At 63.3% G+C, this 27821-nt stretch overlaps 2 protein-coding genes, 1 long non-coding RNA gene and 1 other non-coding gene across 13 annotated transcripts; 2 read left to right on the forward strand and 2 right to left on the reverse strand.

Moving 5' to 3' along the window:
• Window positions 1-201: 201 nt before the first annotated feature.
• On the reverse strand, window positions 202-17580 carry TRAF7 (TNF receptor associated factor 7). 8 transcript variants are annotated; one of them, XM_043560916.1, is made up of 22 exons: window positions 17393-17492; window positions 12107-12314; window positions 10155-10273; window positions 9860-9917; window positions 7870-7961; window positions 6096-6212; window positions 5652-5744; window positions 5481-5514; window positions 4638-4821; window positions 4416-4550; window positions 3561-3778; window positions 3413-3486; window positions 3149-3197; window positions 2942-3069; window positions 2677-2759; window positions 1967-2006; window positions 1737-1853; window positions 1528-1650; window positions 1185-1304; window positions 963-1094; window positions 757-876; window positions 202-585 (listed from the first exon to the last, which is right to left on the reverse strand). In XM_043560916.1, exons 3-22 carry the CDS (start codon window positions 10233-10235, stop codon window positions 571-573), a joined length of 2013 nt encoding a protein of 670 aa, XP_043416851.1. In that variant the 5' UTR covers window positions 10236-10273; window positions 12107-12314; window positions 17393-17492; the 3' UTR covers window positions 202-570. The 8 variants fall into 8 exon arrangements, with proteins under 8 accessions (XP_043416851.1, XP_043416853.1, XP_043416850.1 ...); XM_043560918.1 differs by having other exon boundaries at window positions 4422-4550; window positions 17393-17486; XM_043560915.1 differs by lacking the exon at window positions 12107-12314 and having other exon boundaries at window positions 17393-17580.
• Window positions 17581-17679: 99 nt separating this feature from the next.
• On the forward strand, window positions 17680-18409 carry LOC122471821. Its single transcript, XR_006294287.1, has 2 exons — window positions 17680-18058; window positions 18286-18409. It is a non-coding gene; the product is annotated as an uncharacterized LOC122471821 (long non-coding RNA).
• On the forward strand, window positions 18099-18181 carry LOC122472114. Its single transcript, XR_006294362.1, has one exon. It is a non-coding gene; the product is annotated as a small nucleolar RNA SNORD60 (small nucleolar RNA).
• Window positions 18410-18836: 427 nt separating the features above from the next.
• Window positions 18837-24233, reverse strand: RAB26 (RAB26, member RAS oncogene family). Of its 3 annotated transcripts, none has more exons than XM_043560920.1 (9): window positions 23936-24233; window positions 22789-22899; window positions 20944-20985; window positions 20788-20854; window positions 20531-20583; window positions 20130-20195; window positions 19970-20026; window positions 19792-19868; window positions 18837-19696 (listed from the first exon to the last, which is right to left on the reverse strand). In XM_043560920.1, the coding sequence occupies exons 1-9, from the start codon at window positions 24125-24127 to the stop codon at window positions 19594-19596; spliced, it is 768 nt and encodes a 255-aa protein (XP_043416855.1). In that variant the 5' UTR covers window positions 24128-24233; the 3' UTR covers window positions 18837-19593. The 3 variants fall into 3 exon arrangements, with proteins under 3 accessions (XP_043416855.1, XP_043416858.1, XP_043416857.1); XM_043560923.1 differs by having other exon boundaries at window positions 19792-19878; XM_043560922.1 differs by having other exon boundaries at window positions 19792-19881.
• Window positions 24234-27821: the final 3588 nt, after the last annotated feature.

Here is a 27821-nt window from a genome sequence, read left to right on the forward strand (position 1 = left end):
TCTTGGGGACGTGTGTTGGGGAGAACGGGGGTCTAGCTTGCTCCCGGCAGGGAAGAGAAGTCACCAAGAGGGCCACATCCTGGAGCTGACAGGAGCCCTTCTGTGGCTCCTCCCCAGCCTCCCTCCCACTGGCCGCTGGTGCCCCAGCACAACAGCATTCCCGGGTGGCCTGTCACCCCAAGGACTATCCCCACTCACAGCCACAGTCTGTGCAGCTTTTATTTCAATCAAGAAGTAATCAAATCTATATACAGTCTAAAAACAGTAGAAAAGGTGAGTAAAAAGGCCCACAGTCCATCTGGGGCAGGGATGGAGGGTGGGCCGGGCGAGCATCGTACCTGGCACCCAGCGGGAGGGGCTGGGCACTGTCTTGGCGGTGACGATCACAGGACCAAGCAGAGGGAGGCTCGCCGGGCACAGGGTGGGGAGGGCACTGCCTGGCCAGGTGAACCTGTCGGTCTGTCCCCGCAGGGCAGGCAGTGAGCGCCCCTTGAGACCCCTCATGTGGCCAGCCTGGTTGGGACAAGCCTAGGGAGGTCCCAGAGGAAGCCAAGACTGGTCTGGATTCCGTTAGCAAGTCCAAACCTGCAGAGAAAGGGCTCTGTTTCAGCTGCCCCTCCGGCCACGCCGCCCCAACATCACCTGCCATCCACACCTGCCCTCTGGTGCCACCGACCCAAAGCTTCTAGCTCCTCGCCCCCCACCCCCTGCTCCACACACGTAGCCCCTTTGGAAGGCCTGAGTCGAGGCACTGACCTTCACAGTGCTGTCCACAGCTCCCGAGAAGAGCCGGCCCCGGGACACGGCCAGTGCAGTCACACTGCCCTGGTGACGCAGCAGGGTCTGCGTGCAGATCATGTTGTCCATGCTCCAGACCTGGGGGCACACGGGACATGAGGGCCTGCCCACCTGGGCCCAACCGCCCACCGTGAACCTCCCACCATCACTAGGTCTGCACGCACCCTGAGAGACCGGTCATAGGACGCGCTGAAGACTTTGGTCTGGTCTGGCGTTGAGATGACCGCCAGGGCATACACAGTGCCAACGTGGCCTGTCAGGGTCCGCACCTGTTCCTTGGACTCAATGTCCCACACCTGAAGGAATGGCCCAGGCAGGTCAGAGCCACAGGCTCCGGGGAGGACAGCGCCCCGGAGGCAGGCCCTGCCCCTAGGTGCCCCCCTTACGTGGATGAGGTTCTCATAGGTGCCACAGACAATGTGGTGATTCGTCACAGCGATAGAGTAGACGCTGCCGCCAGATGTCTGCAGGACGTGGATGCAGTCGAGGGTCCGGATGTCCCAGATCTACGGACAAGCTCGAGCCCGTCGGTCCCAGGCCCGGCACCTTGCCCTCAGGGCCTCTGGACGCTAAGCAGCCCGCTCGTCACCCAGGATGTGTGTGAGGGTCTCCCCAACCCGGCGGCATGGGGGCAGGGCAGACGGAGCCCCCGGGGCCGGCCTGGGCAGTGCCAGCCCAGGGGTCTAGCCTAGTGAGGGGTCTTCCCACGCAAAGCGTGTGCGGACGCACCTTGATTGTCTGGTAGGAGCCGCTGTACAGGTAGCTCTGGGCAGCCACCAGCGCCCGCACCCAGTGGTTGAGGCCCGTGAGCTCCTTCTTCAGCTTCAGTTCAGTGCCCACGATATCCCAGACCTGTGGGGACGGCCACGAATGCAGGCTGGGGCGCAGGGGTCCGGTAGCCCGCCGCCCCACATGTGCACACGCGAGGCCGGCCTGACCTTGATGGCCTTCAGGGAGCCGCTGAAGAGCATGTTGTGTGAGGAGACCAGCGTGCACACGGGGTTGTCGTGGGCCCGGATCGTGTTCACCTTCTGCAGGTTCTGGATATCCCATACCTGGCGGGAAGGATGACAGGAAGCCTCGGGTCGTGGTGGCACGGCGGGCCTGGGGCCCCCGGAAGCCGGTGCGGCCCAGGCCCCTCCCACCCACCTGCCGCGGCCCCACTCACGATGATGGTGCAGTCCGCTGAGCCGCTGTAGAGCTTGCACCTGGGGGAGCGGAGCCAAGGGGTCAGGGCAGGAGAAGCCACTGTCCTCGCTGGTGTGGCCTTGCCAGGCCAAGGGAGCACCAGCCACCGGGAAGCCACCAGGAACCGGCAGCTCGGCCGGGTTCCTCCTGCTGCCCCCAGCCCTCCGTCTTCCTGTTCCGGCGAGGGAACCTTGGGGGTAGAAGCCTGACCCCGCCGCCTGCCTGGCAAGCGTCCGACAGCAAGCTGTGAGGTAACTACCCCTGTTAGCACTGCCGACGGCCAAGCTGCTGCTTTCCGGGAACGCACGTCTCTCCCTCTCCTGCCCACAACGTGAAGTCTCATGACACGAGACAGGAGAGAAGGTCGAGAGGGGCTACCCTTCTCGGGCGAGGGGGGAGCTGGGCAGGCTACTCTGTGGTCCTGTCCCCAAGCTGTGCCTGAGGCTCTGGCTACAGGCCAGCTGAGCGACGGCTGAGTTCCTACCTCCCCGAGGCACCCCAGCTCCGGGGCCACACACTATGAACGTGGGGGCCTGCGTGCCACCACCCAGCCATCCAGCCCTGCTCAAGGATGAGGGTGCCCCGCAGGAGAGGTAGACATAGCCAGCTGAGGACACATGTGGCCCGTGGCGGGAGCAGGGCGTCTCCCGTCCCCGCCTCCACGTGGGTACCATGCATGCCCGCACTCACCCCTGGATACAGAGCGCCAGCACAATGCCGTCGTGGCCTTCTAGCGTCTTCTGGCACTTGTAGGTGGTACACGTATCCCACACCTGCAGAGGCCACCATCAGGCTGGGTCCCAGGAGGGTCAGCCCAACGCCAGGGGGCAGCATGGTGGGAATGTGGAGGGAAGGTGGGCGCAGGCAGGCCAGAGCTGGCACAGCTTGGCAGGCAGTGCCCATTGCCCCCCGCCACCAGGCTGTAGACCACCTCCCTGGGCAAGACCCCACTCACCTTGATGGTCTTGTCAGAGGAGCCACTGAAGAGCAGGTCCCCCATGGAGTAGACACACAGACACCAGACGGGTCCCTGGTGGCCCACAAAGGTTCCTTTGCACTTGAAGATCTGTTGTGGGTCATAGGCTGCGGAGACGGGAGGAGCTGGTGAGGGCCCGGGGGCGCCCAGGGGCAGCAGAGGGGGCAGCGGCAGGCCCGTACTCACATCCGAGGATGCCTGTGTTCAGCCGCGCATTGATGTGGGACAGCTCATCCTGCCAAGACCAAGAGGACAGGGCATGCTGGCTGTGGGTCCGCGGTCCCCCTGCCCCCACGCGGCAGCAGCCGCCTCCCCCAGCACAGACACTGAACCCTGACAGCGGGGTGGCGGGGAGCGGGGCAAGCCTCCTGTTGGGGCCTAGGCCGAGGGCCGGTCCTGCGTCCCCACCCCCCCCAACCCCCACCCCGCACGTGGCCCCCTCCTGCTCACGTTCAACATGGACGCATCCCTCCGGAACTCCATGAGGTCCTCGCTGAGCTTGCTCTGGTTTTCGTCTAGGACGTCTGAGTGGCAAGGAAGAGGGTGTCAGGGACCGGGAGGAGAGGCCACACCCCTGCCTTCTGGGCCGTGCCCTCACCGAACTTGAGCTCCAGGCTCTTCTCCAGCTGGTCAATCTTCTCCGAGAGCTTGCCCAGCATGGAACGCAGGAAGGCGATCTCCTGGTCCTTCTGGGCCAGCGCCACGTGCATCTCGTGGAAGCGGTCGTCCGTCTGCTGCAGGAACTCCTTCAGGCCCTCGAAGCGGCAGGTCTCCAGGTGTGTCTCATACGTGTCCTGGTTCCCGATGAATGTGCACCTGGAGACGCAGGATGGCTGCCCTGACCACCTGCCTGCCCAGTGAGGTACTGCCCCTGCCCCCCCCACGCCTCCCCACACCTCCCACCTGCTGCCCACCCCGTCCATCCTGCTCCCACTCAGCACTCATCAGGCCACCTTGGGAGGAAATCTAGTCCTTCTGCTCCCAAAGCTCCTTAAGGGCTCTTCCGCACCCTTCGACAGCCTCCCGGCTCCTGCCTCTTCCCCCCTCCCACCGCCCCCTGCTCTCTACCCCACTCATGATGGTCCAGCCGCCCGAAGCCCTCATGCTAGTCTTTGGCTCACACCCACACATGCATCAGTTCTCAGGGACCCCCCCCCTTCCCTGACCTCCCAGCTTGCCTACCACTCCGACCCCTCTGCGTTCCTGTGGGGCTCAGGCCTCTCCTTCACGGCACCTGTACCTCAGTTTGTAATTACATAGCTGACGGTGAGGCTCCCGCTAAGGTCCGTCTCCCCGGGACCCTGGCTGTCTCCCCAGCGCCCAGCACACAAGCAGATCTCAACAAGGGTTCGCTGAAGGAGGGACTGTGAATGCCAGCCCGGAGGCCCCGCCGCCCCTGCCCTGCCCGCCCACCGGCCAGGGGCAGCCCACATGCCCACCCCCGCCCACTCACCCGTACTTGGAGTGGGGACACTTGATGTGCTCACACTCCTTGAGGTGGGCCTCCAGGTTCATCTTGAGGAGGGGCGGGCAGCTGGGGTTGTTGGGGCACCGCACAGGCCTGTAGTCACAGCTGCCCTCGTGGTCCCTTTGGGAGGCGGGCGTCAGTCCCCAGAGGCACCGGCTCTCAGCACCCCTGGGAGGGTGGGGGGCGGGGGCCGAGGACAGCACTTACTTCCGAGCGCTGAGCTTGATGGTGAAGGGGCACCCTCGGGGATCCACCTCAAAGACGGCAGGCTTCCCGGCCCCCGCTGCCCGGCAGCCGTGCCTGCAGTGGATGAACAGCTCCCCGATCTGCTCGGCCACCGCGATGTTGTTCACCACCACCGTCAGCTTGGCGTGGTCCACGGGGCACTTCTCTGGAGGGGAGGGCGTGCTGACCTCACCGTCCACCTGGCTGTCCCTGCCCCGGCAGCTCTGCTCTGCGTGCTGCGACCAGGCTGCGCTGGGGGCGGGCTCTTCCCTGGTAAGTCCCGGTGTGGCAGGCCCGGAACGGGCTCCTCAGGCTGGCCGCACCGAGCCTCTTTCTGGGCCCTGATGCACCCATCTACCTGCCCCGCTGCCATGCCTGAATCTGGATGGGGGCACAGCTGGGCCACCAAGGGTGACCACTGGGTGAGCAGGAGGGACCGGAGGCCTCTGGGCTGACTCAGGAGTCTGGGACAGGGCAGAGGGAGCTGGGGCAGAGCCTGGAGAGGAACTAGCCCCGGGCCCGGGGGCCCAGGCCTGAGAGGGTGAGGCGGGGGGCCCTGATGGCCAAGGCACTCTTGCTGGAAACAGCTGGTGCTGAGGCCAGGAGGCCCCGAGACGTGGGTCTCACCACTTCGCCCATCAAGGTCTGGAGCCCGGCCTGAGCGCCCCGTGGCAGAGACGCTGGGGGCAGGGCTAGGGAGAAGCCACCATGTGCCAAGGGCATGATCAGTGCTGGGCCTAGGCTGGGACCTCTCCGGAGGGACCCTTCCCAAGCAGGGTAATGAGGTCAGCCGGACTGGGGTCTGGGGAGGGGGGGGGGCCCTACCTGACTTCAAGGCGCATCTTCGGCAGAAAGTGTGCTGTGGAGACAACGGGTGGGCTTGGGGCATGGACACAGAGTCGCCCCCACCCCGTGCCCACCGAAGAGGGCAGCCCCTGGGCGGCCACGCCGGGCCCCGTGGTGGCGCACGTGTCAGGAAGGGAGGGGCGGCCTCACCCCGCACGTGGTGATCACGGGGTCCTTGAACACGCTGCAGCACAGCTGGCAGCACAGCTTCACCGACGGCTGCTCAGCAAACACCAGGGGCTCCTAGAACCGGGCAGGGCAGGGTGAGGGGGGGCCGGGGCGCGGACGGCGGTGGGGGGCGGGGGCGGGTAGCGGCCGAGAAGGGCCTGCCGTGGAGGCCTGGGGCCGGGCCTGAGCGTGAGGGGACCGAAGCAGGGAGGACCCCTCCAGCCGCGCCCTTGGCCGTGCGCACCTGCTTCTCTAGCGGTGATGGAGACTCGAAGACCCCACCCCACACGGGCGCCGCCCTCACTTCCCAAAGCTGGACCCTGGGTAGCCCACGGGAAGAGGTGCCCGGGGAGTGTGGGGGGGGGGGGGGCGTAGGCCAGACCTTCCCGCCCCTCGAGGGGCCGCCTGCTGGGCGGACACACCTACCGGCTCCTCCTCCTCCTCGGGCAGTGAGAACGTGGAGCGCAGGGACATGCTGGACTCTGAGTGCAGGGAGCGGACGGAGATGGCCGAGTCGGAGCGGCGTGGGGTGCTGATGGGGGGCTGCGGCGCACAGGGACAGGCGGGCCCGTCAGCCGGTGGGGAGGCCGGGGCCCCCTCACCCCGCAGAGCCGCCGCCTGTGCCCAGGGAGCCGATGGGGCGCCCGGGCCCCCCGCCGGCCCAGCGGTCCCGGCCCTGTGGCTGGGCCACCCGCTCACGTCTGCCAGCTTTCTTTGTGTAAATGGAGAGACTTCCTGCTATTCAATTCCAGAAGGACACGCTCGCCTGGCCTGCTTCCTGCTTCCCGTGAGGGAATGTGGGCTGCACACGGGGCACCTCCATCAGCCAGTCCCGGGCCGGCCTCCACGCCCGGACTGCCAGAGGAAGGGAAGGCCGGCAGAGGCTGGGGGCTCCACGTCCCCTTGGGTTTGGCTGCCCGTCTGGCTTCCCTGGCTGGGGACACGGGGCCGGGCCACTGAGGCTCCCAGGGAAGGCAGGGACCTCCCCACTGAACCCTGGCCAAGATTCTCAGAGGGAGGAAGAGCCGTGGGTGCCTGCCTCTGCCTGAGTCACGGAAGATGAGGATCTGGGGGAGCCTGGGTGGGGAAACCGTCCCCTCCCCCCCGCCTTGGCCTAGAACCCCCCAGTAAAGATCCTGTAAGAGCCACTGCTCCCCACCCAGCCCACGGGCTTCCTCCTGGTCCCAGCCACTCTGGGGAAAATCCCCTCCCGGGCAGCCATGGGTGAGTCAGAGGTCACGGAGGCCGAGGCAGGCGGAGCCAGGGAGTGGGGCGCAAGGTGCCTGCTTTGTGCTTAGAGAAGCCCTAGTGTAGCGCCTGGCACACAGCGCACTCAAGTAATTAAAAAAAACACTGTTTCCCTTAGTATTAAATAGGAAACGAAGGCCTAGCAGCCCAGCATGAGAAGACTTGGGTCCTGGAGGCTGGGAGGACAGGAGAACCAGCTGGAGTCCGTGGGGCCACCACACTGGCGAGAATCCCGAGAATCCACAAGGGGAAGCAGAGAGCGAGGCTCTGCAGAGGTGAGCGGCAGGAGGGCCCGAGCCACCCCCTCGGCCAGGGCAGCCCCTCGCTTCCGACAGGCCCAGAGCCCAGCGACACGGTCCAGTGGCCAGGCAGGCAGGGGACAGCCACTGTGACCCTGGCCACACAGCCTGGGCCCTGACAGCCAGCCTCGACTCCACCCCAGCCCCTTCCTCGCCCCGCAGAGCCAGCGGCAGGAGGTTCTCTGGCTCTCCCTGTCAGCGCAGCCCTAGCAGGCCCGTTATTGTCCCCCAGCCCCGGCCGTCCTCCTTCCAGCCACCTGCTCAGGGGTCCCGCCTCCACCCACCAGCCCACCCTCCAGTCCTCTACTCAGTAGCAGACAACTTTCAAAACGGAAACGTGATCTGTGACCCACACGCCTGAACCTTCTGTGGCTCCCATGGCCTTCAAGACGGAGCTGAGTGCGCTTCGCCCCAGCTCGCAGGCTCTGCACCCTGCGGCCCCACTGCTCCTTCGCCTCCACAAAGTCCTGCCACGGGCGCTTAGGCCTCACGACGCCCGGACATACCAGCCCTCTGTCTCACCAGCCCACCGTAGCCTGCAGACCGCAGCTCAGGGCGTGCCTGGAGGTGGAGCCTCCCCTTCAGCTACCCCTGGGACCTGGCCCTGGGGAAGGACGGCATGGCCGGAGGCCGTGACCACGGCACAGACCTACCATGCTATCCTCCTCGTCCCGCGGTGAGTAGGCGAGGGTGCTAGAAGAAGACGGTGTCCTGCGGTGCTGTTTGTACGTGCTGGTCCCGTCGGCTGCCAAGAAGAGAGGGTGCGGTTGCCACGAGTGTGATCCGGAGGGGCGTGGCTGGCCCCCCGTGGCGGGAAGTGGGCTCCCTGGAGGGACGGGCCCGGTGGGGGCAGGGGCTGGGCCAGACAGGGGGCTAATCCCCCCCGGGAAGTCTCCTTGCCCCCCACCCTCTCCTGTGTCCTCCTTCTTGATCTGAGGGCCACTTGGCTGGGGCTGGGGCTGGGCTCGTGGGCAGCTGGGAGCCACCCTGCCCCTGTCAGGGGCCTGAGCAGGACAAGGGCCAGAACGCAAGCTGGCCTGAGCCCCCGGCAAGCCCCGCACTGGCCCTGCATCCTCAGCCCCCTCCAGGGCCAGGCAGGCGGGGAGGGAGGGCACAGCCTGGGGCCAGCCCGGCTCAGGTGGTCTCCAGGGCCTATCCTTTGTGCCTGGAGCTCCGGAGCCCCCGACAGTCACGCTCCCAAGGCAGGCTGAAGGTGGGGTGGAGGGATCATCTCTCTGACTCTACAAGGTACCGGCGGTCTGACCCTGGGGCTGCCCTGTGCCCAGCTGAGTGATTAATCTGGAGGTTGCCTGGCACGAGGTGGGATGTCATCTTGCTTGGCCCTCAAGGTAACCCTACCAGTGGGCAGGTCCTCTGATGTCCTCAGTGCCCAGAGGAGGAGACAGGGACAGAGGCCTGAGGCCCCCGGGCCAGTGTGTGGTGGGGACTGACAGGCAGCCCGCTGTTTGGGTCTGCTTGTCTCCCAGCTGTTCCCCTGGCCAGAACCTGGAACCACCCTCGGGCCTTCTCAGCCCACTCCAGGGAAGGTGTTGGTCAGGAGTCCATGGGGAAGCCAGAAGCCCTGGAGTGGCCACCACCGGCCTCAGGCCCACCCAAACCCAGACATCACAACCAGCCCCAGAGGCATGGTTTCATGAGTCGGGCTTTAAGCGGCTCCCCTGTCACTGGGCCTCAGTTTCCCTATCTGTGAGAGGGGTCAGGTGAGGTGACTGTTCATACCCAGTCCTGACCCATCCCTGCCACCGATGGGGTTGCTGGGTAGGGCGAGAGGGAGACAGACTCCCATCACTGTCTGCACCAGGAGCGCGGGACTGCCGTGACGGGGGCCCCTGCAGCTTCTAAGAGCAAATGAGGCGTTGAGGAACAGTGACCTGGGTGCTTGTATTGGGGAGACGTTTGTTTATTTTTTCTCAGGACAGAACATCTAAGAAGGAAAAGGGGCACTTTTGGAGCATCTGATTGAGCCACGCTGGGGCAGAGGGGCCAGTGGGAGCACGTGCGCACAGTGGTCCTGTGGCCTCACTGCTGAGTGCTTCGAGAGGGAACCCCGGAAAAGCAATTAAAAATCGGCTTCACCTACGAGGAGCAGAGTACCAAAAAGGCAAAGGAACAAAGTCCATCCCTGAACCCCCAGCCCTGACAAGAGAGGCAACACACCCTCATGACTCAGGGAAGGAGGTAGTGCCCCGGGCTGTTAGCCCCTCACAACCTCCTCAAACACACGGCCCCGGGCTGGAACCGGTCTGGAGAAAGGACACCGAGAGTACTTCTTACCACCCACACGCGTCCAGCGTGGCCCCCAGTCCCGACCTCCCGGAGGCTGCTAGGAGCCCAGGGCGGGGATGAACCAGAGGATGCTAGGACGAGGGACAGGGAAGGTGGGGCAGCCCTCCCCAGAAGTAACGGGTGAGGCCCCGGGACGGAGGTGCTGGGATGCCCAGGGTTGTGGGGGGAGGAGAAGGATGCAGCAGCAGAGGCGGGGGGGGGGGGCGGCAGGCAGCCTAGGGCCGACACCGATGCTCCCTCCTGCCCCACCAGGACGTGCCCGCAGACCCCAGTGGGAGTAAGGGACGCCCAGATTCTGCCCAACCTGCCCTGGCCTGGGCTCACAGGCTGGCTCACCTTTTGTGATGGTGGTGACGGCCGAAAAGGCAGGCCCGAAGGTCGTTTCCATTCTGGTCTGGACAGAGAACAGACGAGACTTGGCATCGACCCCCAGCGAGGATGTGTACACACACGTGGACGGGCACCGATGCGCTTTCATAGCACCATGGTCACGTGCGCGCCTGAGCTCACGCGGACACACGCGGCACAGGCCCTCCACGTAGGGAGGGGACTGCTCTGGAGGCTCTGCGGGGACCCCGGCACACGAGGTGGGCACGAGGGGGAGACCCTTCCCCGTGAGGTTCCCGCTTACCCCGGCGGTGACGTCGGCAGTGGGAAGGTTGGCGGGCCCCCCGGAGAAGCGGTTGTAGCGGGCGCTCTTGCCCGAGCTCATGCTCTAGAGAGGCATCTAGGGTCCGTGGGCAGCGTCTCCTGAGGGGGGAGCACAACGGTGGTGGGGACAGTGGCCCGGACTCGTCAGATTGGCCGGCGCTGACCCATGCGGCCAGGCCTGCTCTGGCTGGTCCACTCCAGGCACACTTTGGCCTCTCCACCACCAGTGCCAACAAGGGTGGGTCCGTGCGGGCAAAGTCTCTTTCCCTCCTCCCACCCCAGGTGTGCACAGGCCCAAGGAAGGGAGGAGGCCCTGGGGGCAGGCAGGCAGCTGTCACTCAGCTTTACCTTCCTTCAAGGCTCAGGCTTTTGGAAACGTCACCAGCTCCGCCCCAGAGGCGGAAGCCCCCACTGTGCTCTGCCCGAACCTCTGGGTCTGAGGGCAAGTGTCCCTGGAGCCAAGACTGGGCCGTGGTGTGGCACCCGGGGCGGGATCAAGCCGTGTGCCTGCTTCCTACCAGGTAGGACAGTCCCGGTCTGCAGGATGGAAGGACGCTGGCCACACCCCAGACGACCTGTCGGTGATGTACCTGGGGCCCAGCCTCTCAGAGGCTCATCACGCAGATAAAGCGCCTTTGGGACAGGGGGAGGAGATGAGAGTCCTGATCCCAGACCTTGTGCAGGTCCAACTGTCGACTCAGGACTCACAGGCTGAGGTGGTGGGGAGAAGGCACAGTGGGTATCATCCTGGGCCTGCAAGAATTACTCCCCCCACCCCACTCCACCCAAGACGAGGGGTCTGGCCATTAGAGAGGAAAGGGGACCAGCCTGCAGCCACGATCGTGGATAGCCTGGGGAAGCCACCCCACTGCCAGGGCGACGCCCACCTTCGCAGGGGCCCTCCTGGGGTCAGCGTCCACGGCAGCGTCTATCTCCCCTCTGGAGTCAGCTGTAGCCTCGAGGCCCCAGCTTTAAGCCAGGCTCCCCGCGAGGAGGAGCACACGTGAGCTCTCTCCCCAGGAGACCCCTGGGAGGCCACAGCGCGGGCTCATCACCTGCTGCTACGCCGGGCCAGCAGAACGAGTGTCAGGAACTCCGGGGGAGGCTGGCACGTCCCGCTCTCGTGGGGTACAAGGGCACATGCAGGCTGGGGCCCACCCTGTGCTGTGAAGGCCCCCCACGACTGAGGAGGGGGCTCCGGCTGGAGGGGCTGCTGAGCCATCTGGCCGTGTCTGCCTCACACACGCCACAGCCACTCGGTGGTCCTGCAACCCAACCTAGGGGTCTACGGGGAGGGGCTGGCTCCCGAGCCGTGTGTTCCCATGCTGCGCTGCTGAGCTGTCACAGCTCCCCCATCTTCTCTCCCACCTGCCCCTTTGAATACCACCTGCAATGCCACCGCCCCCCCGCCCCCAGTCTTCTAGACTCGGGCCTCGGTGCGGTGGCTGTCAGTCCCCGCACTTGGCCCTGCCACAAGGCACCGCCACCGATGCTCTCAGCGCCCTGGGGGTCCAGGTAGACCAGGGGATGGGGGGATCCCAAGATGTTGGCCAAAGCCTCCCCCTCCTGCCCATCACTCCCCCTGCTGTGACTCAAGAGACTTGGCGGTTAAGTCCCAGACCAGGCTCTCCGGTGGCTTGTCCTCATGGGGGACAGGCAGGGACTCCCGAGAGTGGGCAGTACCAGGCCCTTGGTGGAGGTGTGGCTGTGGTGGGTCCGGAAGCCCCACCTCCAGTGCCGCTGCTGGTCTCCACGCTAAGCAGGAAATCCTGGGGCCACCCTGCTTGCAGCAAGGATACCCGGCTGGGGCGACATAGGAGCTCCAGGACTCACCTTTTGGGAAACCCGAGGTCGGCTCCCGCCTCGGCACCATGGAGCGTGCCAGGAGGAGGCTGGGGGTGGGTCACGGGGAGGCGGCCGGCCCACACTGACCTGGATTTTACAATTCATCTGCTCCCTCTGCTGCAAGCTCCCGAGGCCCAGCGGCCAGCGGCCGGCTCCAGCGAGCAGCTCCCGTGGTCCAGGCAGCCGGGACCCCAGCAGAGACTCCCCCCAGGACGGCGGCCAGCACGCCAGCCCCCGTGGGGCCTGTGTGCCTGCTGCTCAGTCTGAGGGAGCAGGCGTCTGGCTCTCCCTCACTCTGAAGTGAAGTAAACAGAAAGGCACGCAGGGCAACATGCAAATCGGCTGGAAAGTCCCCCGACAGCCAATAGCGGCCAGGCCGGCAGACACACAACCCGGGGCGGGGTGGGGGTGGGGGGAGATGTACAGACTGGCCAGAGAGCAGAGTGGAGCCAGGGAAGGAGGGAAGTAACTGCTTCCCCATTTACATGGTTTGGCCTGCACTCCCAGCCAGGGACCCGAGGCGGGGGGAGGGGGGGGTTGCTGGGCTGCAGCCACCGCCTCCCCCAGCTGTGCACCCCCAGATCACAACGATCAGACCCTACCCTAACTAAGCATCCTGGAATTGAGCAAGATGCCCTGAGCCTTCAGCCCCGCTCCCCCAGGGGCTGCATTTTGCAATAAGTCTTCGCCGGTGTCTCCCAGCTCTGTGGGCCCAAACCCCAGAAACAACAGCACAGCTGCGTACGCCCCCCCACCCCGCTGGGCCCAGCTGTCCGGGGTGGGGTATGCCCCCGCCCCCCAGGGGTAAGCCTCCTTGCCACCCCGCACCAGGCCTGTATGCAGGCGGACAGGGAGTTGTCAGCTAGACGACCGGACACTCCCATACTGGGAAAAGCTATGGGCTGAGCCTGCCAGGCACAGCTCCCCTTCCCTCCCCAGCCGAGTCCCCCCCACCCTGCCTGCTCCAGGTGCCTCCGCAGAGCCCAGGCAAGGGACACAAGGACCGTATCTCTTAAAGAGAAAAGACCGGACTCACGTCCTGCTGGAGATGGGGCCTCAGGTGAGGCTGGTGGGAGAGTGGTACCCAAGGTGCCCGGGGTCAGTGCAAAACCAGCTCCCCTGCTTGAGCCTAGGGTCAAGGCCCAGGGATCTCTGTCCACCCAAGTCCATGTCCAAAGGGCCCCTGGGGCACACTCCTTGCCCGACAAGGGAACGAAGATCCACCTATAATGCCCCAGCCCCTCTTCAGGAAAGCCCCCCACCAGCCCCGTTCTCTGGGCAGCCTACACCAGAGAGCAGGCCAGCTCCCTTGGGAACCCCTCCCCACCCCCACTCCCTGAAGGGAGGCCAATGGGGTCTGCTAGGCTCACCCTTGGGAATGTGGGACAAAGATCCCCCACTGTGGTCCCTGTGGCTGGCAGCCAGCAGAGTGGGTAGTGTAGGCTGTAAATGCTGGACTGTGATGGGGGAGGGGGGGGGGACCACAGTGGGATGGCCAGAAGCAGGTCCTTCGAGGAGTGGGCGTGGTGGGGTCCCCTCAGCAGCATGTGCTGAGCCAGCAATGGGGGTAGGCTGGCCCTGGAAGCACCATCAGGCCACACATTTAGTGGTGACTGCCCCAGGGTGAGCATGGGTGGTCAGGACACCTCACCCCTGCCTGGCACAGAGCTGTGGGTGGCCACCAGACTGCAGCCAGAGCTCCAGATGCAGCCCCTGGTATCACCCATGGACCACCCAGCCCCTGGGTCAGCCCCCGCTGGCCCCCGGCCCAAGCCCACGCAGGACTGCCAAATCCTATAGAAACAGGCTGGGTTGCCATAGCAAAGCCATATACACCTCTCCCAGCAGTTCCCTGATGTCCCCTTAGCACGTCTTTTCCATCCCAGATAGGCACGGTGTGACGTCAGGGCCCCCCCTAAGCACCTCAGCAGGCCCAGGTTTGAGGCCTGCCCGGCCCCCCTTCCCTCCGAGCACCCAGCCCTGGACTCTGCCCTCACCTTCCATCCTTCCCTCTGTGCCCACGGTTCCTAAAGGGTGGCCTCAAGGTTGCCAGACTGGACACCCGTTGTGGCCTCCTCTCCCCAAGGCTGTGAGAGTGCCCCAAGGCACTCCCCACCCAGCCTCTCCAGCACCCGTGGGTCCCTCTGCTGGAGGGAGGTGTACACCTGAAACAGCGTGGGGGGCTCCTAGAGAGCTTCCCAGAGGAAGGGGCTGCCCAGATCCAGAGCAGGGAGAGAGTATTCTGGAAAAAGGTGGTGTTTGGCCTCCTCTCTGAGCACCTAGCCGTAGGGGCCACTTTTACCTGCCCACACCCTTCCTCCAACTCAGCGTCTGGGCCAACCCAGGCTGCAGAGGCACAAGGGGGAAGCAAGTCCCAGGCTGTCTTAAATCAGTGAGTCTAAGGTCAGCCGGCTGGCTTAGTTGGAAGGGCGCGCGACTCTTGATCTTGTGGTCGAGAGTTCGAGCCCCACGTAGGGTGGAGAGATTACTTAAATAAATCAAACTTAAGAAAAAAAGAAATCAGTGAGTCTAAACTTGTGGAGACAGGTCCTGGGCCTCTGCCCAAGAGCCCAGGGACACCTCGGACCCGGGCTACACCTCCAGGCCGCCCTGGCTATTTCCGCCTCCCTGACTTCCTCTTTCTTGGTTCCCTACAGAAGCTTGGGGAGTGTGCACAAAGTCCCAGCCGGGAGCCCCGCCTGGACATGCAGACATCCACCAGCCCGCTCCACTGTCCATTCCATGCCGTTTCAGCCCAGGCTGTGGTACTACAGTCTTTCTGGCACATTCCTTCAGTCCCGGATTCCGTGAGGCTGCTCCTTCCCCAGGGGATAGCCGAGTACCAGGTCTTCATGTGACCTCAGCACTGGACTCCAGGACCACTTTCTCCCTCCTCTGCCCCACCTGACCCATGTCCCTCCAAGGAGCAACCAAATTTCTTCTGTGGAAGGGCCAGCACACCGGGGACGCCCTGGGGCATCTACTGAAAGCTGAGGGGTTCGGGCCCCTCTACGAGGGTACCTCCTGCATAAGCCAGCCAGATGGCCCAGTAAAGTCCTAGGAGCCGACTCAACAGCAAGGTCAGGCCAATGGGGACCCAGGTTCGGAGCAAGTTATGTCCTGCTGACCCCTCCCAAGGCTGGGCATATGCGGGCACACTTCACTTATGTGCTTATATTGACCCCTCCAAGTGTTCCTTATGGACAGCACGACGGTCAGGCCACAAATGCAGGACTCAGACCTGGGTTCAAATCCCGCCTCTGCCACGTAACAGCTGCGTGACTTTGGGCAAGCCGCTTGCCCTCCAGGGCCTCAGATTTCTCACTCATTAAACAGAGTGGATGTACTCCCATCTGAAAGGAGCTGCGAAAGGCGGGGCAACAGTGAGGGCTCCACTGACAGCAGCCCCTCTTCGAGAGTCAAGAGTAGAGGCCGGGAGGCCACCCCAGGACTTAGAGCCCACAAGGGGTCACACCGCGGCCAACCAAAGCCCTGTTGTGCCAGCAAACCGAGGAGCCCATGGTGCACCAAAGCCAGCCGCACACCGAGCCGTGCCGAGGAGCACCACACCGCGGAGCCCAGGCCGCCTGGAGCCGTCCAAACAGGTCAGGCCCTTCAACCACATCTCTCCCGTTTCCCAAACTCTCTGATTTCACAGCCGGCCGGCCGGCCGGCCAAGGTTCACACCCATTGCCTGCCAGTCCCTGTGAGGGTGAGAGGGCACGTGGTGATGGCTGAACATGAGTCTGACCTTGAGAAGCTAGGGGGCCTGGTAGGAGAGGTAGACAGGCTCGGGAGTATTAGTAAGCCCCATTCGAGCTGCCAAAGACCCTTTTCTGTGGGTTCCTGTCCCAGCAAAGTCAGTGCTTCAGACTCTGATCTTTCCCATTCATTTCCAGAAATATTGTGTGTGACACACAGCCACAGTGGGGGTTGCTCCACAGGGAGCCCTCAGGAAGGAAGACATCCCCTCCTTCCCAGCTGGTTACCTCCCTCAGCCAGGTTGCCAGGATCCCTGCTTCCCCTCAGAGGGAGCTTCTGGCTTCCTGGGGCTAGTGCAGCTATAACATGCAGGAACCTTGACACACAGAGACCAGGGATTCCGGAGAAACGTGAATGCCCAGAGCAATGCAAGTAGGGATGTATGACAGAGAGGTAGTGCCTGCCTGCCGCACAGGCTTGCGGGGAAGGGGTGTGGGAAGGGAGAGGCCCAAAGAGAAGGAATGAGGAAGAGGGAGGTCACATGCTTGGCAAAGGCCAAGGGGTGGGCAGCCCTCAGGAGAGGGGGCCTGTGTGTGCACAGGAAGGGGTGTGAGGGATGGGGACAAGGGTGAACAGTCTGGGCAGCTTGGAGCTCTAGGCAAGGGAGGCAGCAAAGCAGGGTGGAATCCCCAGCCCTACCTTCCACCCCTGTCCTGCCAAAGCAGGGTGGGATCCAGCACAATCGCAGCCTCGGCTCCAGCTGAATGCCCTGGACTTGTTCAAGGCAACGAGGCCGGAACGGCCAGACAGCCTCGTCTCCCACCCCCTCTACACACAACCAGGGGCTCTTTACCGGCCTTGGATCTGATGCATGGCTCTCCTGTGCTCGAATCCTCCAACATCCTTCCTTGCAAGCACAATACAATCCCTCCACCATGCACTCTGGTGTGGCCCCGTGGACTAGGCCTCTCACCCCTCTGCCAGCACTCACTGGCGCACCAAGCCCTTTCTTGCTCTGGGCCTTTGCACACCTTGCTCCCTCTGCCTGGCATGCTCTTCCAGCAACTTCCCAAGACAAGCTGCTTGCTGTAGGCACCTCCCCCCTCCCCAAGCCACTCGAGAGCGCCCCGTACTCTTTCTCAGCGCCCTGTTTCTCTCATAGCACCTATCACAACTCTTTAGGATTCTGTGTGTACTGTCAATCCCTCCCCGCTCTAGATGGCCGGTTCTCAAGCCGGGGTGTGTGGGGTTGGGGGAGGATTTTGTCCCCCAGGAGACGTTTGGCGGTGTCTGCAGGCATTTTGGGTTGTCAAGACGTGGGGGTGGGAGAGGTTACTGGCATCTAATGGGTGGGGACCAGGGATGCTACTCAACATCCTACAAAGCACAGCAGAGAAGGATCGGCGAGAAGTGTCAACAGCGGCCGGGCTGAGAAAAGCTGCAGAAGAGCCTACGAGAACTGGGACCCCGGCGGCGCTCAACGAACGCAAGAAGAAGGAATGAATAAAGAAGGGGAGAATGGGGCAATGGGGCAAGCGACGGACAGACGCCGAGACCCCGGCCCGTGTCGGCCCCGCCCCCCCAGGCCCGACGCCTCCGCGGACCCCGAAGCGCCTACCGCGCGGCCCCGAGGCGCGAGCCCCGGGCCGGGCGCGCCGCGCGGACACTCACCCGCCCGCGGCCGCCCGGGAGCGGCAGCGATACCCTCCCGCTTCATCGTGCCCCCGCGGCCGCTGGCCGGGAGACAGACCGGACGCGCGAGCCGGAAGCGCTGAGGCGCTACGCCCGCCGGGACTTGTAGTTCCCCGTCTCTCAATGCCTGGGTCCCCGCCTCACGCGCGGCTCTCCAGAAACTACGAATTCCGGCGGCTCCGACGTCGCGGGGCTGGATTGGCAGCTTCAGAATCACTCTATGTTGCAGATCGGAGTCTGATTGGTTCTGTGCATCTGTCGCTCACAGTTAAGTTCCAAGGCCTCTGCTAAAGGGAGAAGCTTCGCGAGTCTGGTTCAGGAGACCGGGGGCGGGTACTTCCGGCATGATTGCCCAATCGCAGAGGTGGGGCACTTTCTATAAAAGCTTCAGCCTCGGGCGCGTGCTTTCTTTTGGGAATCCGGTAGCGGCCGTGGGCGTTTTGTCTGTGCGGTCGCTGCGAGTCCACGTTAGGGGAGGATCTGGGCCCCGAATGGGGCTGAGGGGTCCTCCAGGGCCATCATCCGCCGGGGCTCCGCCTCTGTCTTCAGCGTTGTACGCGTTCCTTGCTCCGCCCGCCTCCCCCCCCCCCCAACCGGTCCCGTTCTGTTGGGAAGGTGCGACTCCAGACCGACTTCTCTCCGCAGGTAAGCCTGGGCCGGGCTTGGTTTCCCCTATGCAGCTTGGAGCCTGTGATGAATTGCTTTCGTTTCTGACACCTCGTATGAAAACTGCATGTGCAGTCTGATTATTTTGCAAGTCTGAGGCTTCAGGGTGCGCCCCCTTGACAGGAGGGGCTGGTGTGAAAACATCTCCAAAAAATCGGGGTAGCGGGCTTCTGTCTACATTTCGGCTCTGTGTGTCTGACTTTTAGGGCGGTCGGTGACGTGGTTGGAGACCGTGGACGTAAATGAACGTCAGCCCGGGGCCTGGTGGTAAGGCGGGAGTCCACGTCCCTATCTGCGGCGCTTAACAATAAAGCAGAGGTGGTGAGTTGATGGGAGCGCAAGTGTCTTTATTTTCACACGCGTTTGCTCCCCAGAGGACTCCGCGGGAGGACTGGCTCGTTCCGTGGCAGTCTTGGGAAAGGGTAGAGAAAGATGGATGTTCACACGGTGACCTTTCAACTATTGGGATGCCTTCTCGGTTTTTTTTGCCTGTAAGAGCAGAAATCCCAGGGCGGAGCGGGGGTCTTTGTCTTAAGCAGGTGAGGAACTCTTCCTCCTCACCGGCCACAGAGCACTGTTTTCTGTTTCGTTGGGTCTTGCAGAGGGAAGTGGACATCAACCACCCAACCACCTAGGTTCCCCGTGCTCCCTAGACAGCAGCCCTAGTTGAGGGTACTACCCTCTTAGCGTTGTCTTCAACCCGTACTTTGCCGAGGGCGCAAAGAAGGGGATTTCTTGTAACAGAAGAGACCGGCAGTCCAGAAAACACAACTTTATTCACCAGAACTGAAAACAAAGACTCTTAACCTAAAGACCTATGAGCTGGAGCACACTGCCAGCCTCCTGGCTTGACCTCACTCTGCACAGGCCTCAGCTGGGCTGGCAGTTCTAGTTTCCCTGACGGTTTCTGATTTCCCACATGCCGTTCGTGTATTAGAAAGCCGCAAACTTGGCGTCCTCCAGGCAACACGAGAGGAAGACCCTGCTGATGTTTGAACCAGAGTCTCTGAGTGTGTGGGCTGGCAGCTTTGGTCCTTGGGGCACAGATGCATGATTGGATGTGCAGCGAAGCCCTCTGCCCCAGGCACGGACAGGAGTCCGGCCTTTCCCTGCCTGGGCAGCGGGTGCCGCTGAAGACATGGCTTTTGAGGGGTTAGGCACTGTACACGTGGCGCTGGCACCGGGGTCCAGCCTTGAAGCCGGGCGCGTCCAGGAGAGGGCAGCAGAGTGCCGTGGCAGCAAGACCAGGCTCCCCGCGTGGGCTTTACATTGTGGGGTGTCTCCTGTACGGGAGGCCGTTGCTTCTCCATCAAGGCCTTGGGGGCAAGGCCCTGAGTCAGGGGCTGCAGACCCACTGGCTCCATGAAGCCTGTTGGAACTGAGGCTCTAGGGAAAGACGAGGCTCTGTCTGGGAGTCCCAGAAACGGCCGCCCTCGAGTTGACTGCCAGGTGACCCTCTGTCCAGCCTTGCAGGGGCCTCCCAGAGGATGTGCAGTGGCAGTGCCCAGTCAGGTTCAGGGTCTGCAGCAGGAGGCCCCTCGGCCCTCCCTCTTGACGTAGTCGTGCAGCCGGAAGCGAGGCTCACTGGGGACCTTCATGGAGCGCTGCTTCAACTCCCTGTGGGGCAGAGGGGACCATGGGACAGCTTCCTCCACCAACAGAGATTCAGACTCTGGGTCTGGAGGATCTTCCTGATGACTACGAGCACTTACTTTGCTACGGCTGTGAAGGCCAAGTCTACGTTGAGGCCTGTCTTGGCGCTGGTCTCCATGAAGGGCAGCCCGTACTCCTGCAAATAGCTGCTGCCAGCCAGGTGGCAGCCTGCTGGAGATAGCCCAGGCCCTGCAACCCCAGGGACGCTCCCCGGACACCCACCCCACCCCGGCTCACCTTAGCCAACTTCTCCCCATCCTCCCTTTTCACCACACGCTCCTGGGCGGAGTCCACCTGGCAGGGGGGGTGGGTCTTGGTGAGAGCTGGCCCAGGGCTTACCCTACCACCCCTGCCCCCATACAGAGCCACGGTGGAGAGGATGGGCTGGGGTGCCCACCTTGTTCCCCAGCAGCATGAGCACCACGTCATGTTGGGCGTAATCCTGGATCTCCGTCAGCCAGGCCTGTGGGGGAAAAGCTGAGACCAGGCTGGAGGCTGGCACTCCGCTCGCCCCTTGCCCCTCCAGGCCTCACGGCTTGGGGTGCCTGTTGGGCTCTGGCTAATAGGAAGGCCCAGAAATCGAGGTCCCTGGGTCCTGTTGAGGCACCCTCGACAAGCACCTTACCCAAGGTGTTGGACTGACAGAGCTGGAAGGTCCTCAGACTCCCTTCAGCTCACACTCCACCTGAGCCACCAGAGGGGCCGTCTCCCTGCCGTCGGTAGGGTCCTTAGCCCCCTGGGACCCTAATGCCATCACGGCCTGTTCCTGCCACCACCACCAGGAAGGAAACCACTGACCTGGATATTGTCAAAGGAGGCCTTGTTGGTGACATCATAGAGCAGCAGCAGTGCTGGGGGCAGAGGACGAGTGAGGACACCTCCAGGGCCCACCACAGCTTCCTGTCACCCACACCCACACGCATCACAGCCTCCACACTTCCTGCCATGCTCCTGCCCAGGGCACCCTCCTCCGTGCAGAAGCCAGGGAAACCTGACACCCGCGAGAGCACAGCCTCTGACTCCCCGGGACTGGCATCCCCCACCCACAAGCTCACCATGAGCATCGCGGTAGTAGGCGTGGGTGACGCTCCGGAACCGCTCCTGGCCAGCTGTGTCCCAGATCTGGAGTGACAGGCACAGGGCCGCCAGTTCCTCCTGGGTGTTCACTACCCTCAACCCTCTGTCCCCCCGCTGCTCCCCACACCACTCACCTGCAGCTTCACCTTCATGCCATCCACATCCAGAACTTTGTTCTGAAATAACAACCAGCCCGGTCCAGCAACCAACAGCTAGAACACTGCTGCCCTCCGGTGGGGAGCTCCCAGCTTCCCCCCTCACCGTGCCTCCTGCACCTCCCCCTGGTGAGCCCCTCCTGGTAGCCCACTCCCACCCTGGAGGCCCAGCACCTACTCCACCAGCTCCCTGCCCTTGAAGGTGACTTACACCATCCACCTGGTCAGTCACTGAGTCCTGTTGCTCCCGCTTCCCCCCACTCCCTCCCCTCTGCCAGCACCCGTCCAGCCCAGCCTGGCTGCCCACTTCCCCCTGTGCCTAGCCATAGCCAGCTTCCTAGTTTAAGAGCCAGCAGCCCCCTGAGGGCGGGTCCCAGCACAGTAACCACAGAGCCTGAAACTGCCTGGTACACAGTGGGTGCTCATTAAATGTTTGCTGGCCAGTAGTGGTTCCTAGCCGGACCTTCCCGGTGCAGGGCTAGTGGCAGGGAAAGACCCAACCCCATGGTTCCCATCTGCTGTGGTGGGGGTGGGGGCCCCTGGCAGCTGGAACACCACCGCCCCCCTCTTCCCCAAACTCCTGCTGTCAGGGTGCTTCTGGGTCTCCAAGGAACCAATGGCACAGCCATCTGCTGGGCTGAGGCGGGGGGAGGGGGGGAAGGGGGGGCTGGGAAGGACACCCTGCCTTCACTGGCACCCTGAACAGGGGTGTGAACCAAACAGCCTCACCTCCCTCGCCACCTGCCCCAGAGCCAAGAGGGAGGTGAGAAGGGGGGAGATGGGTCCAAAACAGGCCAAGGACCATCTGTCCAGGGTCAGAGCGGCCCCCTTTTGGCACCTGAACCCTTACTTCATCTCAGAAGACTTGAGGGGACCTGGACCCTCAAGCAGGGTAACCCATGGCTCCCCAGACTGGGAGGAGCCCCCTTTCCTGTTCCCAGAATGGGCCTCCCTCCCAGCCTCCCACCAACTGGGTCTAATTAAAGGGTGAGAAAAAATGCAAATTTGGGATTTGTCTAGAACACACCAGCACCTTGGCAAGGCAAGAATTTAGGCTGGTGACTTGAGGTGGGGGCTGGAATGCTGCCACCCCCCAGGCCTAAGGCCGCAGCCCTCAACGTCGCCTGCTGACTCCACAGGCTGCTAAAGGTGCCAGGTGGGGGAAAATGAGAGGGATTTGAAGTCCAGGGGCACTTCCCTTCCCCCCAGAAAACCCCAGGACACCCCTCCCGCTGGGGGCAGCCTGGGAGGGGGCTCTCGAAGAGGGGGGAGCAGCCAGGCGGCAGCACTTCCCGTGAGCCTCCTCACCCAAGGGCAGGGACCCGCCCCTGCTCCCAGAGGGGGTGCGTGCTCCACACCACCTGTCTTCCTAGGTCCTTTGGCAGGCTTCCTGGCACCTCTGTACAGAAGGACAGTGACGTTCGCCTTCCAAGTGAACATGGGCCTTGAGTGTCCTCTGTCAGCCATCACCCGGGGGGTGGGAAGGCACCACGGCCCACCTACCCTGAGGCACAGAAGGTAGCTCCAGGCACGGGGGTGCTCTCCTTGCTTCAGTCAGATGCAGCCCTCACCTGTCTTCAGGACCCTTAGGGGGTCAGGAGGTGTAGTTTGGTGGGTAAGGCATCCCACCTCAACCACCTGGGCCCTGAGAGCCGGGTGGTCTAGACAGGAGCTCGAGCTCCACCCTATGAGCCTGTTGGTGTCACTGGGGTAACGGAGAAACCAGGTGCCCAGGGGTGTTGTGAGAGCCCGGTGAGCTGGTGTCAGGGGCCCAGGGCATGGCTGGGCCAGCTCAGTGCTTAGGACGTGAGCTTCCACTCTCACCCGGAAGTCGATGCCCACAGTGGAGATGAAGGTCCCTGCCAGGAAAGCCCCGTCCTTGAAGCGCACGAGTAAGCAGGTCTTCCCCACGCCTGAGTCCCCCACCAGCATGACCTGGGGCGAACAGGAGGGTCAGAGGTGTTAGGGACAGAGGGGACCAAGGTGCTGGCCCACCCAGAGGGGTGTCTGGCCTTCCCTGCGCTGGCCTGGCCGGGAGTGGAGGAACCGGTCTCAGGCTCACAGGTTCGGCAGGACTTGGGGGAGACATAGCAGCTATGGTGGCTGCCAGCCTAGACCTCCAGGCTCCCACCTCCAGAAGGTTCTGTCCCCTCTTGAACAGTGGCCCAATTCAACCAGTGAGGAGTGGGGGCAGCTGCCTCCATCCAGGGTCCTACCCAACCCACCCCCAGACCCTGGACATCATGCTTGATCTGGAAGGAAAGCATGTGGGGATTGGTAGCTGGAGACCTTCTGAAAGGCCTGCAGGGGTCTCTGTGCCAGGGGCTTCTTCCCATCCCAGTAAGACTCTGGAGGAATTTGCCACATGGGGGTCAGATCTTGGTGTGATGAGGGGCCTGGGTCAGGTCTGTGGAGGAGGAGGGGCAGTCAGGCCTCCCCCCTCCTCCCCTCCCCCAGCCTGCTGCCCAAGGCTCCAAACCCAAAGACAGTCCTGACAACCCCTCCACGACTCACAGGCTCCTGGCGAGGGCTGAAGAAGGCTCTAGTGCTCCCTACCCAACTGGCAAACCTCTTCTTAATCTCCCCCGTCCTCCAAAAAGAGAAGACCCACAGACCCTGGGGGTGCGGAAGGCAGCATATGGGAAATGGTGAGACTGGGCCCCCGCGCGGGGGCGGGGGCGGGGGCGGTGTCATTCGGGACCCGGGACGGAGCACCTGCCAGGTCTGGGACCCTTTGTCCAGCCCTGCCAGCTGTGGCGTTAGGGGGCAGACCTTGCCAGCTGTTGGGTATCTGAAATCCGGGTCTGAAGGCTGTGTGTGTATGCCATGCACCGTGCCAGTTGCTGGATGCCGCTCCGGCGGGGAGCCCGCCGAGGGTCCGCGGGGCCCTGCATCCCCTCCCCGACCTCTCCCGGCTCGGCTCCGGCGGAGCGCCACCTGCTGCGCTCGCCTGGGGCGGGGGCCGGCTCACCTTGAAGGCGACGTCGTAGAAGTCGCCGCCGCCAAGCGAGGGCCGGCCGGGCTGCGGGGGTCCGTTGGGCCGCGCCTGGGGGCCGGGGCGTGCAGTCCCTGGGCGCGCCGGCCGGGACCCGTCGGCCGCAGGCAGCGCGGAGGCAGCGGGCCCGCTGGCCCCCTTCCTCTTGGGGGTCTTCTTCCTGGACATGACGGGCGGGCGCTCAGGGAGCTCCCGCTGCAGCCGCCGCGCCCCGGGCCGCTCTGCTGCCCGCGCCCGCCGAGCGCGACACGGACCCGAACCCGTCCCGCAGCAGCGGCGGCGGCGGCGGCGGCGACGGCGGCGGCATCGCGGGCGCCAGGCTCCCCGCAGCCCCGCCCCCGCGCCCCACAGCCCGCAGCCACTCAGGCCCGGCCTCCCCACGCCGCCGCCAATGGCCGCGCTGGGGCGGGGGCATGCAAATGAGCCGGCCGCCCTGGGGCGGGGTCACGAGGCGCGGGCACTGCCCTATAGGTGCTCCGGGTGGGCTCGCGTCCGCCCGGTGCGTGCAGCTCCCGCCCTGCCCCAGGCCCTGCGACCTCACTCCGTGGCCACCTCCGTGAGGCTGTGGGTCTGGGTGAGGCGGGATCCTGTCGTTTTCCCGCTTGTACACCCCCCCCCCCCGCCCTGCTCCTTGCCCAGTGACCCTCACTGGACGGCCTCTGGGCCTGGGACGTGAGGATTGCCCGAGAAGGGGGCGCTGAGGCAGTGGGACTGCATGGGGTGGACACCCTGGGTGTCTGTCCCTTCTCAGCCGGAGATGCCACCTGGTCTGCTGCGCCCTCACTTCTCCCCTTAGGGCAGGCAAACAAACCCGGGGTGGGGGGCTCCCAGTGCTCTGGGCTCATCTGACAGCTGGTTACCAGAGGCAGGACACAGCTAGCACTTGAGAGCCGCAGGGCGCCCTCCCCCGCAGCTTCTGCCCGCTGGGCTGAAGCCTCAGGACCCTTGGGTAAAGGGAAATCCACCTTAGGGCAGTAGCAAGCCCTCTGAGGGGCCTTTTCCCTGGGGCTCTGCCCTCAGGGGTCTGGGAGGAGAAGGGGCTAGGAGGTTCCTCCCCCAGAATGTGGCTAGCCCCTTGCCCTTCTGGTGCCAGGTTCTGGCCCCAAGGGGGCCAAGTGCTGACTGTCCAAATCCCATGCTAGGCCCTGGCAGACCGGCCTCCAGAGCCTGACACCTCCTCTCCACCTGAACTGTCTGTCTCCACCCAAGAGTCTCTGGGTTTTGAGAATGAGGCTGAGACAGTCATGGAATCCCAGGAGCAGTGAGCCCACATTCTCCTCACCTAGGGCTTGGGGGCAGCGGGTGTAGGCACAAAGGCATTTCTTCGGGGATCAGCCTTTGCTCCATACCGCTCTGGGAACTGGAGGGTTGGCCTGGCTGTCCCCTAAGATGTGACAGCTGACACATGGACCCTAGGTCCTTCAGAGGCCTGAGCCCTCTCAGCTGGCAGGTCCCAGAGCCCAAATAATTATAATGGACAGAAGATGCCTCTAGGGCTCAGAGATCGGGGACAACACAACAGAGTGATTTCCCAAGAGGGGCTGGCAAGGCCCTTCACGGGAGAGGCTGTGGAAATCGCCCTTTCCCGAGTGTCACTGTGTGCCAGGCACAAGTTATCCTCAAACCTATCCTGTGAAGTGAGCAGTGCTATGATCCCCAATGTTCAGATGGGAAAACTGAGGCCCAGAGACGGAAAGGGAGCTGTCCACAATCACCAGGCTAGAAAGTGACAGAGCCGGGGTTTGTACCTAACTCTTGGCTCCAGAGAACATACACTGTCCCTTGGCAGGGTTGGCCCAGGATTCTCTGGAGACCCATCCCTCAGGGCCCTGGCAGAGCCGGGGGACAAGCCTGAGGAAGCCCTCTGAGGGCCTACTCTCTTGTCTCACTCCTTTTCTTCCAGGCCAATGCAGATGTGTGGGCACTGGAGCTTGGGGTGGGAATGTGGAGCTCCCACTGCTGGGGCCCTGGGGATTCCAGGTGACCTACCCTCCATGAGGCCAACTTCAGGGTAGCCGCCCCAGGGCCTCAGCCAGTGCCCACTAAGCCCAGGATCCAGGGCGACCAGAAAGGAGTCTGGGGTGCCCGAGGGGTGGGGGCTGTAGGTGAGGCAGCCTGAGTCGAGGGTGGGGCTAATGCTAATGGGGTAACGGGAAGAGGGAAGGTGGCAGGCACTTCGGAGGGACTGGGGAGCCAGGAGGGGCGGGAAGCTGAAAGCAGCAGAAGGGAAAGACTTGACCTTGTAACCTTTAGAATCAGAGTATGTATATGTAAAAACCCAGGTCTCCGGTTTGTTTTGAAGAGAGAGTTCGAGGTCCCTGGACCACAGCATCCCTCCAGCCACTCTTGCCTTCCAGCAGTCCTCCTAATCTTTGATCATTATGTCCCTTGGTTCCTCTGTTCGCCATCTGTCTCATTCCCCGGAATGAAGTTCTCTGGGTACAGGAAGCAGCTTGTCTTGGTCACTGCCATATTCCTGGCAGCTGGCTCCAGGCCTCAATAAACTATTATTAAATTCGTGAAAGAAATATGAGTTAGAAACGGGCCCCACTTCAGGAGGACACGTCATCGCCAGCAAGGATTTAAGGCAGAAGGTACCTCCGTGTGCAGTGAGGCAGGACTAGTGTTACCGAGTAGTGAGAGCAGGGCCTTGTGGAGGAGGGGCATTTGCTCCAGGCTCGGAAGGTTGAATAGGAGTCCAGCAGGAGAGGACACAGAGAAACTTGCCAGGTAGAGGAGTGAATACGTATAAGCTCAGAGTGCCAGTGGGTGGGCTTTTGGAGAGGAGGCCACAGTGTCGTGTCCGGATGCTTGGAGAAAATCTCATCGGTAACATAGGAGGGGGCTAGATTCGCAAGTGAATGTGAAAGTTCAGCCTAGAGGCTTGGAAATTGTTCGGCGGCGAGAAGTAGGGAGCCATGCACAGTTGCTGAGCAAAGCAACAGAGGACTTTGCTACAGGAGTACAGGAGGTAAAGTGGAGGGGGTGCAGGGTGCCGCCTGTAGATGGGGAGATGAGTTGGAAAGGGGTGGCAGGAACCCAGGGTGGGGGGAATCAGCCGCTGGGGCAGAGGCAGCATAGCGCTGAGGTACATTAAGGGGCGAGTTCTCTGCCACCCCTCCCGATCAGGAGGGAAGGCCTCGGTCTCCTGCCTTTGGGTCTGTGATTGTTCTGACCGGTACCTATGGCTGAAGTGGCCCTGTGTCCGTTTCTGGACCCAGACCTTCCAGACTAGCAGCTCCTACATCCCTTCTCCTGGAACACTCATTCTTGGGCCCCAGCTGACATACCGTGAGAAAGTCCAAGCAGCCTTGAGAAGAATCCCGGGTGGAAAGGAACTCACCTGCCGCCCGTGGAGGATAGGAGTTGTCCTGGCAACGGGCGCTTAGTTCTGGTGGGTTCCATGCGGAGCAGGGATAAGCTGACCCCACTGAGCCCTGCCCAAACTGCATTTGGGGGATTTTTGTTCCACAGAAATAGATAACTAGAACAGGCTGCCAGCCAGGGGAAGGAAGGGGGCCAGTTTGGTGGGAAAGGTCAGCAGGCTGGCCTTGACCGGACTTGGGGAAGCCCAGACTGTTGGGATCTTCAGTCCTGCAAAGAAGACCTCTGGGCTCTCATGTCCCCAGAGCCCCTCCCCAGAAGTGAGTCCTAGGGAACTGAGCTGCCTGTGATCTCAGGGAGGGGACCCTGGCTGGGGACGGTGCCAGAAGGCAGAGGCCCCGGATCCCTGGCTGGCTGCGGGCCCCGGGACACGTGGTGTCCTGAACCTGCGCCCCTCCGCCTGGAATGAGGGGGCGAGAGGAGCTGATCTCTGAGGTCCCTTCCAGCTCAGACACCTTATGTTCTATGAAATCCACGT

The sequence above is a fragment of the Prionailurus bengalensis genome, chromosome E3, assembly GCF_016509475.1.
Source record: "Prionailurus bengalensis isolate Pbe53 chromosome E3, Fcat_Pben_1.1_paternal_pri, whole genome shotgun sequence".
In the NCBI taxonomy this organism is placed as follows: domain Eukaryota; kingdom Metazoa; phylum Chordata; class Mammalia; order Carnivora; family Felidae; genus Prionailurus; species Prionailurus bengalensis.

Bases quoted from the DNA above. Each gene is read 5' to 3' on its own strand.
- TRAF7 (XM_043560912.1), bottom strand. From the start codon at position 10,235: ATGAGCTCGGGCAAGAGCGCCCGCTACAACCGCTTCTCCGGGGGGCCC. The intron at 5,515-5,651 runs GTGAGGCCGCCC...TTGTCTCCACAG, and splicing joins CCGTGATCACCACGTGCGGG to CACACTTTCTGCCGAAGATG. The intron at 4,822-5,480 runs GTAGGGCCCCCC...CCTCCCCTCCAG, and splicing joins AAGATGCGCCTTGAAGTCAG to AGAAGTGCCCCGTGGACCAC.
- RAB26 (XM_043560920.1), bottom strand. From the start codon at position 24,127: ATGTCCAGGAAGAAGACCCCCAAGAGGAAGGGGGCCAGCGGGCCCGCT. The intron at 20,986-22,788 runs GTGAGAGTGGAA...TTGTTATTTCAG, and splicing joins CTGTGGGCATCGACTTCCGG to AACAAAGTTCTGGATGTGGA. The intron at 20,027-20,129 runs GTGGGCACCCCA...CCCCCCTGCCAG, and splicing joins TCATGCTGCTGGGGAACAAG to GTGGACTCCGCCCAGGAGCG.